We start from the raw sequence: 18,183 nt of genomic DNA, 5'->3' as shown, positions 1-18,183 counted from the left end.
AATATTGAAGAATTTTCTTTTTTTAAATTTTACTTTATACTGAAATATAGTTGATTAATGATGCTGTGTTAGTTTCTGGTATACAGCAAAGTGATTCAGTTTTATATGTATATGATTTATTATAGGATGTTGAATATAGTTCCTTGGGCTACACAGTAGGTCCTTTTTGGTTATCTAATATTAAAGCATTTTCATGTGGGAGAGACTGGCTTTTCAGCTTGATACTTCCTCCCTGCCCTACCATCCCCATTCCACTCTTAGAGTAGGGTAGAACTAGGACCAGTAGGTGGAAATTATGAAAAAGTAAGATTCAACTTGATATTGGAAAGAATTCTCTAGTGGCAGCATGTCCAAAGGTGGAATGTGTGCTTTGTCAATGAGTTGTTCCGAGGCTGGATGAGCAGTTAGTGGGGCTACTAAAGAGAGAATTCACACATCTGATGGATCTAGGAGCTATGGCCTTAGTTGACCTCTAATGTCCCTTCTACCTTCAAGTTCTATTTTTAGCAAAGTAACAAAAGTAATTGTACTGTTCTTCTCATTTAGAGAGCAACCTGAAAGTGAATTCAAGCAGTCAAGTCCAAGAGATCTCCATCAACTCCAACACGGACATAGAGTGTAGCATCCTGTCCCAGTCCCCTGGAAACCTTCAGTTAGTCGTGACTTGGTATTTCTCTCCCATTTCCACTGCTGCACCCTGGCTGAAGATCCTGGAAGTGGACCAAAACCACGTAGTAAAATATGGGGATGAATTTCAGACCACACGGAGAAAACAAAAATTCCACGCTGAGAAAGTTTCCCGAGACTTGTTTCAGCTACACATTCTGAACGTGGAAGACAGCGATCAGGGCAGATACCGCTGTGCTGTGGACGAATGGCTCTGGTCTGCAAACAGTACTTGGCACAAGCTTGGAGGACAGACATCAGGTCTCACAGAACTGAAGCTCAGGCCCACAGGTAAACCTTACAAGTGTGTTCTCCAGCATCTTTCTGTAGAATGACCCCCTTCTCTTGGACAGCTGTTCTATGGGCTGATAACATGCAGGTGAAAACATGACCTAGAGTCACAGGAATAGTGGCCACCAGCACAGTGACTGCAGGACGGAATAGCCCACCAGAGGAGGTGGGGGTCATTTCCAGTGAGTCAGTCTGAGATTTGGAGAAGCTTAGATGGGAACAAGATCCCTTTGAATGGTTGGCTTCTCAGCCTGGCAGCCTGGTCTAGGCAGCTACCCAGGGTATCGTATCTCCAGCTCTCTATAATAACAAGCTGTGTCATTCCAGTGGGGCTCTACTGTAATTTGGCAGAGAAAGAGTAATACAAAGCATATTTCTCCCACTGTGAACAGAAACTGTACAACTCTATAGGGATATGTGGAGAGATTGCTTTTCAACATTCGGCCGCCTCAACATAAGGCAAATAAGAGTAGTTAACTGTTGGAATGGCTTACTGAGGGCATCTCCTCCCCCTCAGGAGATCTTTAAAAATGAAATAGAAGTTCCATTCATTTGCATTGGTCCAAGAGTGCCGTGGTCTAAATGTGGGCAGGGTTGATTAGATCTGTCAGCATTAGTTAGGTCACCTCCAATGTTGATTAAAATTAAATGAATGTCACATCTAAGGTTCGGGAACTGGCCGAGATCCAAAAGCACAATGCAAATAAGTTAATCTAGTTTGGCACTTAAAATTCTATTTTCAATGTAACATCAAAAAATAAGATTATAATGAACATTGCTTTGTGTTAGGCAATTAGGGATCCAAAGATAAATAAGACAGAGTCTTAAGGAGCTCACAGTCAGTTGGGAGCAGTAGGGGCAAAATAGTAGCTGAGTGCAAGGGTCTGTTCCTTCTGCTTTGGTCCCCTTCTCCATGCCCTTCAGGCCCTTCTTCCTCTCCCTGCTCAATGTGAGTGTTCCTCAGGGACACATGAACCCATTTTTATTCTTACTCTCTGCTCCCTTCAGAACCTCTTAAATACTGCCTTGGTTCCAACTACCACCTTCAGTGAAACAAGCTCTAAGTTTTTATGCTTTGCCCCCACCTCCTGAACTCTAGGCCTTTCCACTCAACTGCCTGTTGCACATTTCTACTTGGCTGCCCCAGAGACCCTCACACTCCACTTGTTCCAAATCATCCTTATGTCCCATATCATCATGATACTGTCTATCATCTTGGCCATCCCACAAGGCTTTCTGTTGTTGCTGCTCAGTCCCACAAGGCTTAGGCCCACTCAGTCCTCCATCTGTGCGGCTGGCATCCCTTTCTCCCAGTTGTCCAAGCTGGATCTCAATAATGTGTGCCCACCCCTTTTAAAAAGTGCACACCAAGGGACTTGCCTGGTGGTTCAGTGAATAAAACTTTGCCTTCCAATGCAGGGGGTGTGGGTTCCACCCCTGGTCAGGTAAATAAGATCCCATATGCCTCCTGGCCGAAAAACCAAAACATAAAACAGAAGCAATATCATAACAAATTCAATAAACACTTTAAAAGTGGCCCACATCAAAAAAGTCTTGAAAAAAAAACCAAATTGCACACCATTTCTTAGCTCGAGCCAGTGCTTCCTGTTCAGAAATGAGGGTCCAGTGTTGTCCAATCTTTTATTCTATCAAGAAATGCCTGAACTCTTTTTTTTTTTTTTTGGTGGCATCACCCATTTTGAGACTGTCCATAATGAATTCAAATTCTTTTAAAATACTAAAGATGTCAAATAAAACATAATTGTGGGCTGGGTGTGGCTGGCTCTGGGTAGCTAGCTGGTTACCCTGGTACAGGAAGTGAGACAAAGAAGAAGCCCCAGGGAAAGACATGGAGAAGGATTGGTCAGAGCTGTGGGAGGGGGTGGGGATATTTTCTCTGAAATCAAAGGAGGAGAGGATTTCAGAAGAAAATTGGTTTTGGTAACAAAAACTGCAGAGAGAACAGAAAATCCTGGAGGGTCTCTTGAGTTGGGAAATTGCACCTTTACTGGGAGGGAACCTTGGCCAGAGCATAGTGATGGGATTGGAAAGCTGATGGCAATAAGGTAGAGAGTAATTTGAGTTGAGGAAGCAGAGACAGTACCATGTAAACTAATACTTCACAGGCTTCTCTACAAAGAGGAGAGAGTGGAGATGTAACTAAAAGAGAATCTAAGAGCAGACACAGTTAATCTTTTAAAGATAGACCAATAAATATGTTTGTAGTAGGGCTGAAAATTTAGCACATAGTCATTGGAAAAGGGGGGCTTCCCAGGTGGCGCTAGTGGTAAAGAATCCGCCTGCCACTGCAGCAGACATATGAGATGCAGGTTTGATCCCTGGGGCAGGAAAATCCTCTGGAGAATCCACTCTAGTATTCTTGCCTGGAGAATCCCATGGACAGAGAAGCCTGGTGGGTTACAGTCCATGGGGTTGCAAAAGAGTCAGACATGACTTAAGTGACTTAGCAAGCACATTGGAAAAGACTCTGATGCTGGGAAAGATTGAAGGCAAAAAGAGAAGGGGGCAGCAGAGGATGATATGGTTAGATAGTATCACAGACTCAGTGGACATGAATTTGAGCAAACTCCAAGAGATAGTGGAGGACAGAGGAGACGGGCATGCTATAGTCTGTGGGGTCACAAAGAGTTGGACAAGACTTAGTGACTGAACAACAACAATATAATTTCTTTATTTTGTTTGAGACTACTCTAGCCTTCCTTCCAATTCCTCACTTGCTGGTTAACAGGGGAACATTTTAAAAAAGTAAATGTCAAAATCTGTTAAAAACTTAATCTAATCTAGTAATGTAAATAGTCTCCTTGAATAGTATTCTTTTTAAAAAAATATTTATTTGACTGTTGTATCTTAGTTGCAGCACACAAGATCTTTTGTTGTGGCCTCAATAGTTATAGCTCCTGGGCTTAGCTGCCCTGTGGTATGTGCGATATTAGTCCTCCCACAAGAGATTGAACCTGTGTCCCCTGCATTGCAAGATGAATTCTCAACCACTAGACCACCAGGGAAGTCCCTTGAGTGATATTCTAACACATGTATGAAAATGATCAGTCTCTCACCTAACCTCCTCTTTTCCTGTGTCCATACCTGAGGTTGATATCTAGGTATATGGGAAGAGGTAATTTGCTAAGAAAAAGGAGTAGTGATGGAATACAGGACTTGAGGAGAGGACTGGAAGTTTCAAATGGCCTTTCTAAGTAGCAGAAGAGAGAGTTGACCTGGGAGAAGTATTGATAAAAGCAGCAGGGCAGAGCTCCCTGCAAACCTGGGTGGTTTTCAGTGACAGGGCCAGTGGACAAGAGGTGGGCTGAAGAATGAAAGTGGCTGGTTTGATTCACAGCAGAGAACGTTCTGGCAAATATGGAAGATGGACAGAGGTCAAGAAAAAGTGTTCAAAATGAAGGACCTGATATCTAAATGTTATCAGACAGCATCACTTCAATGAGAAGTAGTTTTTTTCAGAGGAGGTGTCCAATCTGAAGTCTGGGTTCCTCTCAAATTTACTGCCATTTTGTTTCCTAGGAAGTAAAGTACGCGTCTCCAAAGTGTCCCGGACAGAAAATGCCTCCGAGCACAGTGAGGTGACCATCTGCTGCAGCCTGGAGGGAGCCGTTGGCCCTGCCTCCCTGCTGTCTGTGATGTGGTACTTGCACCGAGATTCTAGAAGTAAGATGTTGGTGCACGTGCAGCATGATGGCTTGCTGGAATATGGTGAAGAGGGGCTCAGGAGGCGCCTGCACTCTTACCGCTCATCCGCTACTGACTTTGTCCTGGCACTACATCGGGTGGAGATGGAAGATGCTGGAGAATACTGGTGCAAAGTGGCAGAGTGGCAGCTCCACGGCAACCCAAGCAAGTGGGTCAGCCAAGCATCAGATGAGTCACAGCCTGTGGTGCTCAGAGTGCTGCCTTCAGGTAACCAGAGGTTCATCGGCCATGGCTCACAGTCAGGAGAATCTCTGTCTCTGCTCCTCTGCTTGCCTGCCCTGCTATGTTTTGCTTCTTCTCAGGCTGAACACAATTTACAGAAAGAAAATGACTTTTCCGTTTCTCTCAATAGTAACTCATTCAGACAGACAAGGTTACATGAGGTTTTGGCATGGACGTTTAAATGTCAAGGGCATCTGACCTCCTCCCCCACTTCCCCTCATAAACAAAAAAGCCATCAATATTGTATCCCTTTAAGTAACCAAATAATGTTTGAAGCAGACAGCTTTATCTCTTAGCTGACACTCCAATCTCAGAACACTGACCTGCGGTGAGAGTGGGGTGAGGAATAGTGTGACATGGTGACTTTGTCTGTAACCTTGTTCAACCAAAATCAGCTACATCTAATGCTCTCTGAGTCAAAAACCAACCAAACAAAAAAAGTCTTTCCCAATGAATAAGTGTCAAGCTTCTTACTGATGTGCTCAACAAACTACTACCTCTTTGATCATGATAGTCAGTGGGTGTGCCTCTCCTACCTGCACCTTGAAAGGCATCACAGGAGGAAGTGTGCCCATGTTTACACTTGTTTACAGGCTCTAGCAAAAATGCAGGTGCTTGAAGACCATTGGCCACGATGGTCTTCTCTGTGTGGACGGTCAATCTATTCTGCTGAGCACTCAGCTTCAGGAGGCATGCAGAATAAGAGGTTGTAAAGGAGAAGAGGGGTTCCTTCCAGCCAGTGCAGTGACAAGCATATAACAGGCATCCATTAAGCAAAAATTCCTCCAGCCAGACCACTAAATCTTCCAAGGTGATCCATGAGTTGGTAGATGGATGTCGTAGCCTGCTCATCCTTTGAGCAACTTCTTTCTGGTGGGGTTTAAGGAGAAGGCGAGAGCTGAGCTATAGGTTGCACTTACAGCAAGAGAGGATCACTGGAGAGGCAGGGGTTTGGTCTTTGAGCCCCACGCCAGGAAGAGTAGAAAGGATCAATAAAGATGACCTCCTTACAGTGCCAGCTAGCTTTGGAGACAGTCCATAGGTGGGAAAGAGGGCTACTGAGAATGAATGGCACCGTCTCAGAGTAGTAATAGTGGCATCCCAGCCCCAGCAAGGCTTCTGGAGTGGAAATCACAGTTGTGGAACCTGTTCCCTGGAGTCCATCACTCTCTCCCCCTGACTCTTCTTCAGCAGGATTCTTCTCCCAAGTTTCCAGGCAGAATTGATTTTCCTATCAGCTTTTCTTCCATTCCAACAATTGTAGGAAGTCCACACCCTGAGCATATTCTATACATGTTTTCCAATGGAATTCCTGGGCTCTGTAGATTCAGAAGTTTGTGTAGTAGAATGAATAGATAATAACTGTAAAAAGCATATATTCTATGACTAAAAAGCACATCTCTCCTGAGACAGATGGGATTGTTCACAGCATATCTGTGTGTGTGTGTGTGTGTGTGTATATATATATATATATATATATATATATATATACTGTTCATCTTTGTGGAATTCTTAGAAAGCAGGTATAAGGTTTTTCTTAAAAAAAAGAACTCTGGAAAGAAAGTGTTACAAACCAAATGGTCTTTGTATTCTTCACAAGTGAAGGTGCTTAGAAGCCTGTGCCGTGAGAACCTGAGGGTTTTCATTGTTAAGTATAGTTAGGTGTTCCCAAGTCAATCTTTATAATACAGCACCTCACTTCCTCTACCTGACTATTCCTTTCTGGGATTTAGGGAGACAGTGTGGGATAACAAAAATTCCAGCATTTGGAAAAAGAGAAGCCTAGGCTCAAATTGTTGCTCTGTCTACCTCCCTACTAGCTGTGAAGTCATCCCCTGGTTACTCAGCTTCCTCATAAAATGAGGGTCATAATACAAATGCATATGAAGTATCTAGCACAGTCCCTGGCACGTTGTAAGTGCTCAACAAATGTTACCCCAGTTTCCCCTTGTGCCTCCAGACATGCTACACACACACACATCTACATCTGTATATATCTATTTATGTGGCAAAATATTTTAATTTTTTCAATAAGTAACCATGTGAGATTCTAAGGACACATAAAAAAATATATTATGAAGTCTGTTCCCATAGAGTTGAGGCTGGTAGGGGAAAGAGAGTCCAACATAACAGGAGTCATGAATGAAGTAGTCTCAGGATACTAAGGATGGAGCAAAAGCAGGGCTAGGTGGGGAGGGGATCTGGGAATGTTGCTAGAGTGTGGGGCTATACAAAGGAAAGCACATATTTTGGGAAAAGGAAAGGATATGCAAGATGATCAGAGAAATTGTGGTAGGATGGCAAAAGAGGAGGCTCAGGAGATGGAAAGGGTACTGATGTCAAGTGGGTCCTCTGTACAGAGCCAAGAAAGGTGAGCTTTATCATGGAAGTTACAGAGTGTCGTTGAATAAATTCAGGCAGGGTAGTGACATGTCAGATTTGCATTTTAGAAAGCTCCCCCTGGGAACAAGGTTAAAAGTGAATTGGAAGCGAGGCAGGCACAGAGCCGGGAGAACTATTTGTAATTGACTGTAGGGGCCCAGGTGAGACAAGATGCAGGACTGAATGAAGTCAGTGCCACGAGGGCTGAGAGGACAGCACTCTGCATTCCATATTAGGAGATGGCGTCTTCAGGATTTAGAGACTGATTATGTGTCTGTGGCTTCCCCAGTGGCTCAGCAGTAAAGAACCTGCCTGCAAAGCAGAAGATTCAGGAGACGTGAGTTTGATCCTGGGTTGGGAAGATCCCCTGGAGGAGGGCACAGCAATCCTCTCCGGTATTCTTATCTGGAGAATCCTGCAGACAGAGGAGCCTGACAGGCTGTAGTGCATGGGGTCACGAAGAGTCAGACATGACTGAAGTGACTGAGCACGCATGCATATGTGTGTATGTAGAGGGTGAATGAGCAGAAGAAGAGAATCAAGAATAAATACCAGGTTTCTGGTACAGTGGGGACAGTCACTGATGAAGTAATATAAGAAAAGGGTCTAAAGAGGAAGATTAGTTCAGTTTTGAATAAGTTGGGCTGGAATTGAGTTTGGAGTACCAGTGAGTTATCTAGGGAGATCTATCCAATAAACTTTGGAATTTCCAAGTGAGATCTCTGCCAGAGTTATAGATTAGAAATCATCAACTTATAGTCTATAATGATGCCCAAGGGCGGACCCCTAAGATATCACTATTTCTCAGGGGATTGCAGAAGAGAAGCCTGTGAAGGAGAACGGAAGGAGGAGCCATAGATAGGAGAACTGGGGTTTGGTAGTATCACAGACACCAAAAGTGGTGAGGGTATCAAGAAGAAAGGGAGAGCCAACAGATTCAATTAGTGCAAAGAGATCAATTAAGACAAAAATAGGGAAATATCCATTGGGTTTGACAACATAGGACAATCACAGAAAAGTAGTAAAATCAGACTGCAGGGAGAAAGTGGACACATCAAATCCAGCTCATGCTTTTAAGAGTTTGTGTGTATGTGTGTGTGTGTGGCTGCACTGGGTCTTCATTGCGGTTTATGGGCTTTCTCTAGTTGCGGTGCAAGGACTTCTTGTTGCAGTGTATGGAATTAGTTGCGCTACAGCATGTGGGATCTTTGTAAGGCATAGTTCGGGCGAGGCAGAAAAGGAAAGATGACCTCAACAGAAGTAGGTTACCTTTATTCAGGCAAGGAGGGGCGACAGTCGGCCTAACGACCAGGCTGAGCGCCGAGAGGGATCAGGGAGGCTTCATGCTTATAGGGAGGTTTGTGGAAGTGATAAGGGAAACGTTAATCAGGCGAGATATTTTGAGTATTCTTTTGTTGAGATGACATTTGTAGTTGGGCAGGGGGTGATAAGTCTTCTGGGCAGGTGTAGGGGGTGGAAGGTTTCTGGACAGGGGTTGATAAGTCCCCGATAGATGCAACTAGCCTGGAGCATCAGGGTAGAACTAAAGTTCTGTTTTGTTTTCTCCGAAGTTAGATGATTCAGCAAGGGGCCTTTGAGACTGTTGTTCTCTTTTCTAGGCCCAAAAGACTCCTTCAGTCTTAGTTCCCCAACCAGGGACCAAACTCATGTCCCCTGCATTGGAAGGTGGGTTCTTAACCATGGGACCACCAGGAAAGTCCTTCAAGAGCTTTGATGTAAAAGGAGAGAGACAAGAACAAAAGGCAAGAGGTTCGCTGAAGCTTTGCTTTGTTCTGTTTTGGTTTGAAGTTAGTAGGGACTTGAGCATGTTTATATTCTAGAGAGAAAAGAGCCATGGAGAATCAGAAGAGGAAGGTTAGAAGAGAGTGGACAAGACTGACAGTCCAACAGCTTGAATGAATTTATACCACCTCCTGATTGGAATTCTCCTTCATGTTATCTGTCCCTGGTCAACACCCACTAATCCTTCACCAACCAACTTAACTGCCTCATTCTCAGTGACTTACTTGTGTCTCTTAGTCATCACACTTGTTTAACATCCATCATCAGGACCAGACAATACCTTCTGGGAAGGCAAAGACTGAGTGTCTTGTTCTCAGCCCCAGCACAGTCCCTGGCACACAGAACAGGCTCAAATACACTTACTGAATCCGTATAGCTGCCCTCCTGTTCAGGACCAGCTCTGTATATTAATAAAGTTCAGGTCAAATACAATAGGCTACCAGTTCTCACTTCTCAAATGGTTTTCTACCATCTCTGTTTATCATTTCTGGGTTGGGTTAGTTTGGAGCTACTTAATAAAACTATGAAGCATGCGATTCCTGTGAAGGCAGAAAATGGAGAGGTGTTTCCCTGGTGGATCTCACCTTGCATTTTCCTCTCCATCTTACTTCCTTAGCTATGACTAAGCCAACGCAGGGGCTAGCAACTACCTGAGTCGTTTTGTATCTCATGCTAGAGAATTCTCTGATTAATTAATAGGCAAGGTTATAAGGCTTTCTGGGTGCTGGATTATTTGTAGCAGTATGGTGTTTGTTACTATTTCCCAGCTTTTGGGTGGTAAGGATATATTTGGAAAGCGAGTCCTCATAGGAGACTTGAGCCCCTATCACACTGATGTTTCTGGAGAGGATGTGTCATTTATCAATGCTACCCTGGTGCTTTCAACAAGGCCTGGCACACAGTGCTCAGTTCAACAAATGCTTGATGAAGGAATGGGCAAGCGAGTCTTAATGGAGTTGAAACCAGTACTGTCAGGGGCTCACTTATTCTGGGATGCACTTGTATCACGTTACCTAACCTTGCCTTAGTTCTTGGCAGGAGCCATCTCTCTCATATGGCCACACCTGGCATGTCAGTTGCCCAAGGGTGGGTTGGGGTTGAGGGGGAGTTGATAGCCCCCTCATTATCCTCCACTTTTCTTCTCCAGAGTCTGTATGCCTGTTTTCATGCTAAGTTGCTTCAGTCATGTCCGACTCTTTGCGACGCTATGGACTGTAGCCCGCCAGGCTCCTCTGTCCTTGGGATTCTCCAGACAATAATACTAGAGTGGGTTGCCATGCCCTCCTCCAGGGGATCTTCCCAACCCAGGGATAGAACCTGCGTCTCTTACATCTCCTGCATTGGCTGGCTGGTTCTTTACTGCTAGCCCACCGGGGAAGCCCAAAAATCAGTATATCTGGCGTAGTATCAGACAAGAACGCTCCTCATGATATGCTTGGCTGCAAGGTAGAAGCAAGTTACAAACTAAAGCTTGTGATGAAGCATTCTCATCACACTTTTGGCTCTGCCTTAGAGGCCTTGTGCTTGGAGCACAGGGCACTTACTTGGATTGCTTCAAAATGCCAAACCTTAATGGTTTTGAATGTCACTAATGCTCATCCAGAGATGGGTGAGAGGCAGATGGTGGGAACAGTGACTGTGGGACCCAGGGCAAGTGCTGCCCTCCCAGGAGAGGTCATTTAGAGGCACTGGAGCTGACAGCTTCTAGCTGTGGGCCAATTCAGCACTGTGAGGGGTCTGTTTTGTCGTCCTTGGATGACAGGTGGCTTGAACTCAAGCAGCCTCCTCCCCATTTATATAGTCAGGCCCTCTGGCAGTCCCTTCATGCTGAAGGTTAGAGTCTCAGTGGCAGAAAAATCCAAGAGCCAAGTTTCTTTCCACCTTCTCTGTGCCGGCCCTGTCTCCCCATCAGCATGCCACCATCCTAGCAGCAGTGACACATGGGTGCTGTGGGACTCTTACCTCCCAATTCTCTGCTTCCCGTGATTGGAAAAGGAAGCCAGAGTCTCACAAGTAATCATCTGACTCTCAACTGAATGTCTTCCTACCCTGGGGACAGAGAGATCAGAGATTTAAGGGAGAGGCTTGGGCTGTGGAAAGACAGAGTCAAGCCTGTAGCCCTCTTTTCTGCCTGGTCTCTTGGGGAAAATTTGCTTGTGATTTTCCTAACTTTGTTAGCAGCTTTCTAGCTGATATTTATTCTTTGTTGATTCAACAAATGTGCCAAGCACTGTTTAATGCTTTACTCAGCCTTATCTCATTATAACTCTGGAAATTATTATCCTCATTTGATCGACAAGATTAGATTTCTGATGATTAGAAAGAGAGGATAAGTAACTTGTCCAAAGTCAATAATGCTAAGTTGTAGAGCCATGATTTGAACCCAGCTATCTTTGAGACAAAGTAGATACTCAATCCCTACTCCCTACATGAGTAGTGTGAAGTAGCAAGGCCAGAACTCTTGCTCACTGGTCTCTATAGCACCATTCTTTTTTAACATTGCACTCTGTACCTTCCTAACTATATGCTTTCAGATGTATTCAGATAAGACCTAGGAGAATTATTATAGGAGGGCCTTGGAGAGAAGGGTCAGGAAGGATATGGAAAGGAGTGAGAAAGAATTCAAAATCTAGCTTTATCATTGCCCACCCTTTCAAAAACAAAAGCCAGATTTAGGGTGGAGAATATAAATGAGGCCAGAGAAAAGCCAGGGAGCAAACCCTTGTAGCTCCTTGCCAGCCCTGTTCAAAGCTGCCAGCCTTATGTTCAGTGATGATCTGTACTCTGGGGAACATCATGGCGGTGACTTCTGAGTTCCTGTGTGTGCAAATCACTCATGCAATTGTCTCATTCTTTAATCTCAACTGATGACCTGTGAACAAAGTGCTACTCGGGAGGAAAAAATGCATAAGACATGGGCCTCCTCCAGAAGTTTACAAATGCAGGAGCTGTACCTAGGTTTAGATTCTTTCTTGACTTCCCACAAAGAGACATTCTTCAAGGTACAAAATGTATTAACAATGCCAAAAATGGAATTCTTGCAGCATGATGTTGGTCACAAGGACATGTCACAAGAACCTGTTGTCTTCATCTCTAGGCATCTGTAATCCCATGAATCCTATAGTTTTACCTCTGAAGAAGAAAGTGCTTAGGTCATTGCAATTTTCCAATAAAAGCACAGCTACCATTAACACCAGATTTTTCAGAACAGCCCTGATTTTGAATATCCTGTGGTAAATAAATGTAGTTGGAAGGCTGCATTTAATAGTTGGTATCTCTTTAAGCGTGTATCTATCTGCACTGAGTGACGAAATCCCCGTCCTTTGACTAGTAACTCAGGGCACTGCTTCCCAGAGCCTGCGGTGTTGGCGGTCCGCGCGCCTTTGCTTTCTTGGTTGCATGGCCAGGAACCCCCCGGGGCTGCTGGTGCGTGCTCTGCGTGTCTGCATGCTGATAGCACTTCCCCGTGGGCTGCAGCTGCCAGATGCTTCAGCCTGCCTTTATATAGTAGCCTTTGCCCATGAGGTTGCAGGCAAGCCAGTTTAATTCAGATCAGTAAGCATTATCAAGGCACACGTGCTAGGCACTGCAGGGGCTATGGAAACAAAGGACACTGTGAGACCTGCTGGAGAAACTGTGATGACAAAGATGGTTAAAAGGGAACGAAAGAAGTCTAAACAAAGGTATGTGTGAGAAGAGCATAGAAAGAAGAGAAAAACTGTGACTGAGGCAAGGTGGGAAGGCCAATGTGATGGAGAGTGAGGCCGGCAGGACCCAGAGGCTATAGGATATGATAGATGAGGATGTGATAGGGGAGCAGAGGGCTTACCAGATAGAGGCAACAATAAGAGGGAGAGGCGAAGGAGCTGAATGGGGTTGAGGTGGGGGGCGCCAGGGGATGAGAGACCAATTTGGAGATTCAGGAAGGGATGGTGCTTCTCATTTGTGGGTGCTCTTGTTATGTTAGACTTCCCTGGTGGCTCAGACGGTAAAGCGTCTGCCTACAATGCGGGAGACCCAGGTTCAATCCTTGGGTGGGGAAGATCCTCTGGAGAAGGAAATGGCAACCCACACCAGTACCCTTGCTTGGAAAATCCCACGGGAGGATCCTGGTAGGCTACAGTCCATGGGGTTGCAAAGAGTCGGACACAACTGAGCGACTTTACTTACTTACTTGGTATATAAGGGCAGTGTAGAATGTGTGTGTGTGTGTGTGTGTGTGTGTGTGTGTGCGCCTGTGTGTGTGTTTCAGAAGCAGCAGTGGGAATAACTCAGTTAAAAATTCAGGATTGGCAACAGAGTTGGGAACGAGGGTTGAATTATAGATATCTTTTCTGAGGAAAGAAGATTAAAGGAGAGGTTTTCTTTTTTGTTTTGTTTTCATTTCTGGCTGTTAGTTTTAAGTAGGTCATCGGAACCTCTGGTGGTTGGAAATTGCTGGGTGAGGGGGAGTCGGGCTGGCAGAAGCCGCCCTAGAGCCCTCTTCTCCCAACTCCCTTTCCTTGGCTCCTCGAGTGTGATTTAAGGGGCCCCCTGCTATCTGGCCCCGTTATTTTTACATATATTTTCCTGTAACAATAAATCCCAGAAGTGTTTATAATTGATGAGTACAAATAAGCTGGAGACTAATGATTCTCTTTATTTTCTTCCTTTTTGGTACAGAGCCCAACTTTCCTTCCAGGATCTGCTCGTCAGCACCTTTAGTCTATTTCCTATTCATCTGCCCCTTCGTCATACTCGTCTTTCTGCTCATGTCCCTCCTCTGCCTGTACTGGAAGGCCAAGAAGTTGTCAGCTCTGAGTCTAAGCATGCAGAAAGAACAGAGCCTCTGGGTGAACTTGAAAGGAGCTGGAGGCAGGACCACAAACAGGATGGGAGACTATGGTGAAGACAATTGAATCCTGAGTGGTGCCCACAAAGAGGAAAGACTTTGGAACTGGACTGCCCGGGATAGGTGCGCCCCCTGGTTCTGTCCTTCTCTGAGTCTGTGGCCTGGGGTAAAGTACCTAGGACTCAGAGGGAACATATATTGAGCGTGTTTGTGGTTCCAGAAACGGTTAAGTGTTTCTTAGTATTTTATCTAATCACTCCGTTGCATCCCCCCCAGGAGCTAGGTGTGGCACTAACCACATTTGCCACACCTCCCAAGGCTTAGGCTCCTCATCTGGAAGAACTGTAAGGAGAAGAGCACCTCCCTCACTCAGCTGCTGGGGGTTAAGTGAGGTCCCATGACAGACTCCAGGGCCATGCGTCTTTCACCTTGCTCTCTTAGGTCACTGATTCTCTGGAGAACACTCGGCGGTCCAGCCACCCTGGCTCTAGGTAATCTTTGCCTCCAGATCAGAGGCATAGGAAAGGACCTGATGCCAGCAAGGCAAGAGAAGTTGGGAATGTGCCCTTCATTCAGATCAAATGTGCCTCCCAACCAGACTGTGACAGCCTTGAAGACAGAAATCCCATCTTCTCCTCCACCCCATCTCCATCCCTTCTCTAAAAGCTGCTCACAAGCAAGCTAGGCAGAGTAGGTTCTTAATCAGTATGGGTTCCTTAATGAAAGGATAAAGTATTTTGTAGCCTTTCTTTCTTCTTTTTTCTCCATAAGACTTAGTAACTCATTGGTAAGAAAAAATTAAAAAAAAATTTTTTTTTGCAACAGTGCTCTAGTCAGCTCCCCAAGGCCTCATATCTCCCTCATATCCTCCCACACCCAAAGGTCCATCTGGCTCCTGGCTCTTCTTAGCCAAAGGCCTTATTTTCCTTGACCTGACAGCACTGAGCAGCCGGAAAAGGGGCTGTGGTAGTTATGTGAGGGCAGAGGGTTAACAGGGCCTCTCTCCTGCCCTGCTCTGGCAGGGACTAGGAGCTCCGGGGGAGCAGTGGGTCAGGCTGGCTCCTCTGAGTCCTCTCTTCTCAGCCAGGAAAAGTCAGGGGCTGGGGGATGGGGGTGTCATGGCTGATGACTTTCAACCACCATCCCCTAAGAGAAATCAACTGTCCCCACTGAGCCTGAGGTCCCCTCACCTTTGTTTCAAAAGCTGTGCAGGCCCTGTTGTAGCCAGAATTAGAAATCAATCAGTGCCACCTAACAGACTTGAGAAAACACGTCTATTTATTAGCTATGTGACCAACAGGGTTGCTCTAACACTCATTAATTTGGATTTCCAAGGAGGGCAATTTATTTTTAATTATTTTATCAGGCACACACGTCTTCTCCAAACATAATTAGTTCCTTTGCAAGGGGATTATTGGTGACTATGAGAACTCCCACTGCAGACCTACAGGTTCCTTGAATTCATCTTCCTTCGTAGCCCTATTTGAAATATTCCAAATGTTTTCTTAGACAGGTGTTAGTGCATTTATTTCTTCGTTCTCAGGTAAAAGGAACAAAGTTTTGCAAAAACAAGGCTAATGTTAAGATATCTTAGAAAGTGTGATGCCTGTGTGACCCCCATCATTTTTCCCAGAAACCTTTATTTTAAATGGATATTGAAGGAAAAGAGTGGAATGGAGCTCCATCAGAGAATCAGAGTAGATTCTAGAGTTGCTCCTGCCTGGGTACCCTTTCCCCCAAACACTGTTCTCCCTCATTACCTGGATACTGCCTTTCAGCTCTCAGCTCAAACAGCAGTTCTTCACATTTGAATTCAGCACAGAGATTGCACAGAACAGACATTCAGATATGCAACTACTCCACCTGGAGCAGATTTATTGTCCAGTGAGCACTTCCTGGGTTGCAAAGGTTGCTATTGTGACTTGGGCAGACATAGCCCCATTCCCCTGGGATGATCACCTTGTTTTGTTCTGGTCACTCTGCTTTCCTTAATGGGGGCTGGAGCACGTTAGATTTTCTAAGAAGTCACATCATGCTGTTTGGCCCATAGTAGTTTTCTGGCAGCTAAAACCTGTGTGTCTTCTTTTTACCTTTCTGAACTTTTTTAGAATAAAATTTGCTTTTATTCAATTCAGTAGGCATTTTATATGGAATCTCTCTGATTATGGGCTTGTTCTTTTTAGTTTTTTAGACTTCACAGAGATCTTTACTTTTACTCAGTGACTTCAACTTTTTTATGTCACCACTTTCGGCTTCTTGTGTCAGTAAATCCTCCGTGGCAACAGGACAAACCTCTGCCTCAGGAGTTGGCTACCTGTAGTCCACAGGCCAAAAACAGACCCACCACCTGTTTTTTAAATGCAATTTGTTGGAATACAGACACTCTCATTTGCCTACATATTATCTATGACTGCTGATATGATATAATGGCTGAATAAAGTAGTTGCCACAGTAACCTAAAATGTTTACTCTCTGACCTTTCATGGAAGAAACTGGCCACTCCCTGCTCTCCTTCAGTAGCTTATGTTTTATCTTAGCCATGTATTATGTTCCTAGGAAGCTTGATTTGAGCAGCTGTATCTGTCTCTGTTATACAGCTGATGACTTTAATAAATAATTTTAGGCTCTCCGGATTGGTGTCTAGTCCCAGTAGTTCTGAAGCATGAATCCTTTCCTGCACATTCCCACTGAAGATGAGAAACACATCACCCTGAGGGACTCCACACCATCCTAAGTTGCAGGGTGAGATGACACAGAGAGGAATAACGCATGAATACATTCCTTTTAGTATTTTCAGTCTCTGGAGACATGCATGGAAACAACTGACTCATGGCAGAAAGTGAATACCATAGGTAGAAAATCATGTACCATGATCATTTCTCACAATTGCATAAGAGTTGTTCATCATCTCAGAGCATCCCCATGTGAAATGAATTGTTACTCTTCTCCTGCCGGTAAGAAATTAAAGCTCAGGATCACCCAGTCATATGTAGAAGAGAAAGGGCTCAATATTAGGCCCGCTGACAGTAAATCTAGACTCTTTCCACAACCAATACTGTGCTCAAATCCACTAATATCAGAAAAATCTAGTGATAATTGTATCCACTCATCTGGCTGTTATGAGGTGATCAAATCAGATACTTACGTGAAGATAAGTTTTAAACCATTTCAAGTCATAAGTGAACATCTGCATAACCCAAGATTTTCCTTGTCTGTGCACATAAATGAAATTGAATCAACACTAATAATTCAAATTCTACAGACTTGTGCCCCAGGTTTACACAGAGTCTTGTGTGTGTGTGTGTGTTAGTCGCTCAGCCGCGTCCGACTCTTTGTGACCCCATGAACTGTAGCCCGCCAGGCTTCTCTGTCCATGGAATTCTCCAGGCATGAATACTGGATGGGTTGCCATTCCCTTCTCCAGAGGATCTTCCCGACCCAGGGATTGAACTCTGGTCTCCTGCATCGCAGGCAAATTCTTTATCATTTGAGCTGCAGGGAAGTCCTTACAGAGTCTTGGCCATCTATAAAGCATTCTTAAAGCATTTCTGAGACTTCCATCAGATTCTGGGAATTCAGATGAACTCACAGACAAGTTCCTTCCCACAGGACTTCTCACTGCTCTGATCAGATCTATGGGCTCCCCCTGCAATGCTGGAGCCCATGAGATGCCAAAGCTGGACTCTAAGACTGGGAGAGTGGCCAACCTCATTCTGTCTTTGCATGACACTCTGCTTTGATTGCAAACAGATTCAAGGTTGCTTGTGCCCCCATATCTCTAAAGATTCTCTTGTGAACACTGCTCCCTTGGCATTCACTCATCGTCTCCTTTTTCTCTATAGGGCCCAAATGCTGGCCAATCTGGAACCAATATGGGAGACAAACCTCACACTATGCTCTCCACTTCCCATTCTCAGCTCCCAGGAACCCCTGAAACGTCTTCATCACAGGCCCCCTTTCTCCTGCAGGTGCGTCATGCAGATTGTGCTTGTGGAAGGCTCCCCATTCATCAGACAGGTCTGGAGAAACTGGTATTCCTCGTAGGCTTGGTTCAGACTTCTATCATGCTAGCTTTCAATTTTTACCTCCCCCTCAATGCAGTGAAGTGCTGTGGGCAATGAGAAATCAGAGACAATTTCACAAAAGAGGTGTCATTTAAACTTTCAGAATGTCAGGAAATATTTTGATAGAAGTTGTAGTAAACAGTAGTCTGAGGGCAGAGATAGTTCCATGTAGAGCACAATGTATAGAATATCTTTGGT

The 18,183-nt window shown here is 44.8% G+C and overlaps 1 protein-coding gene across 1 annotated transcript in view; it reads left to right on the top strand.

Moving 5' to 3' along the window:
* Positions 1 to 16,554, top strand: part of CD101 (CD101 molecule) — a 38,696-nt gene extending 22,142 nt beyond the window's left edge. The window contains exons 7-9 of the mRNA XM_061121061.1: positions 547 to 957; positions 4,498 to 4,890; positions 13,753 to 16,554. Of these exons, the coding sequence (XP_060977044.1) occupies positions 547 to 957; positions 4,498 to 4,890; positions 13,753 to 13,988 (1,040 nt within the window). The 3' untranslated portion in view covers positions 13,989 to 16,554. The remainder of the gene's footprint in view (positions 1 to 546; positions 958 to 4,497; positions 4,891 to 13,752) is intronic.
* The last annotated feature ends 1,629 nt before the right edge of the window (positions 16,555 to 18,183 follow it).

This window comes from Dama dama, chromosome 20 (genome assembly GCF_033118175.1).
Source record: "Dama dama isolate Ldn47 chromosome 20, ASM3311817v1, whole genome shotgun sequence".
Taxonomy (NCBI): Eukaryota; Metazoa; Chordata; class Mammalia; order Artiodactyla; family Cervidae; genus Dama; species Dama dama.
The sequence above is the reverse complement of the archived record's forward strand: the minus strand, read 5'-3'. Positions and strand labels throughout refer to the sequence as shown.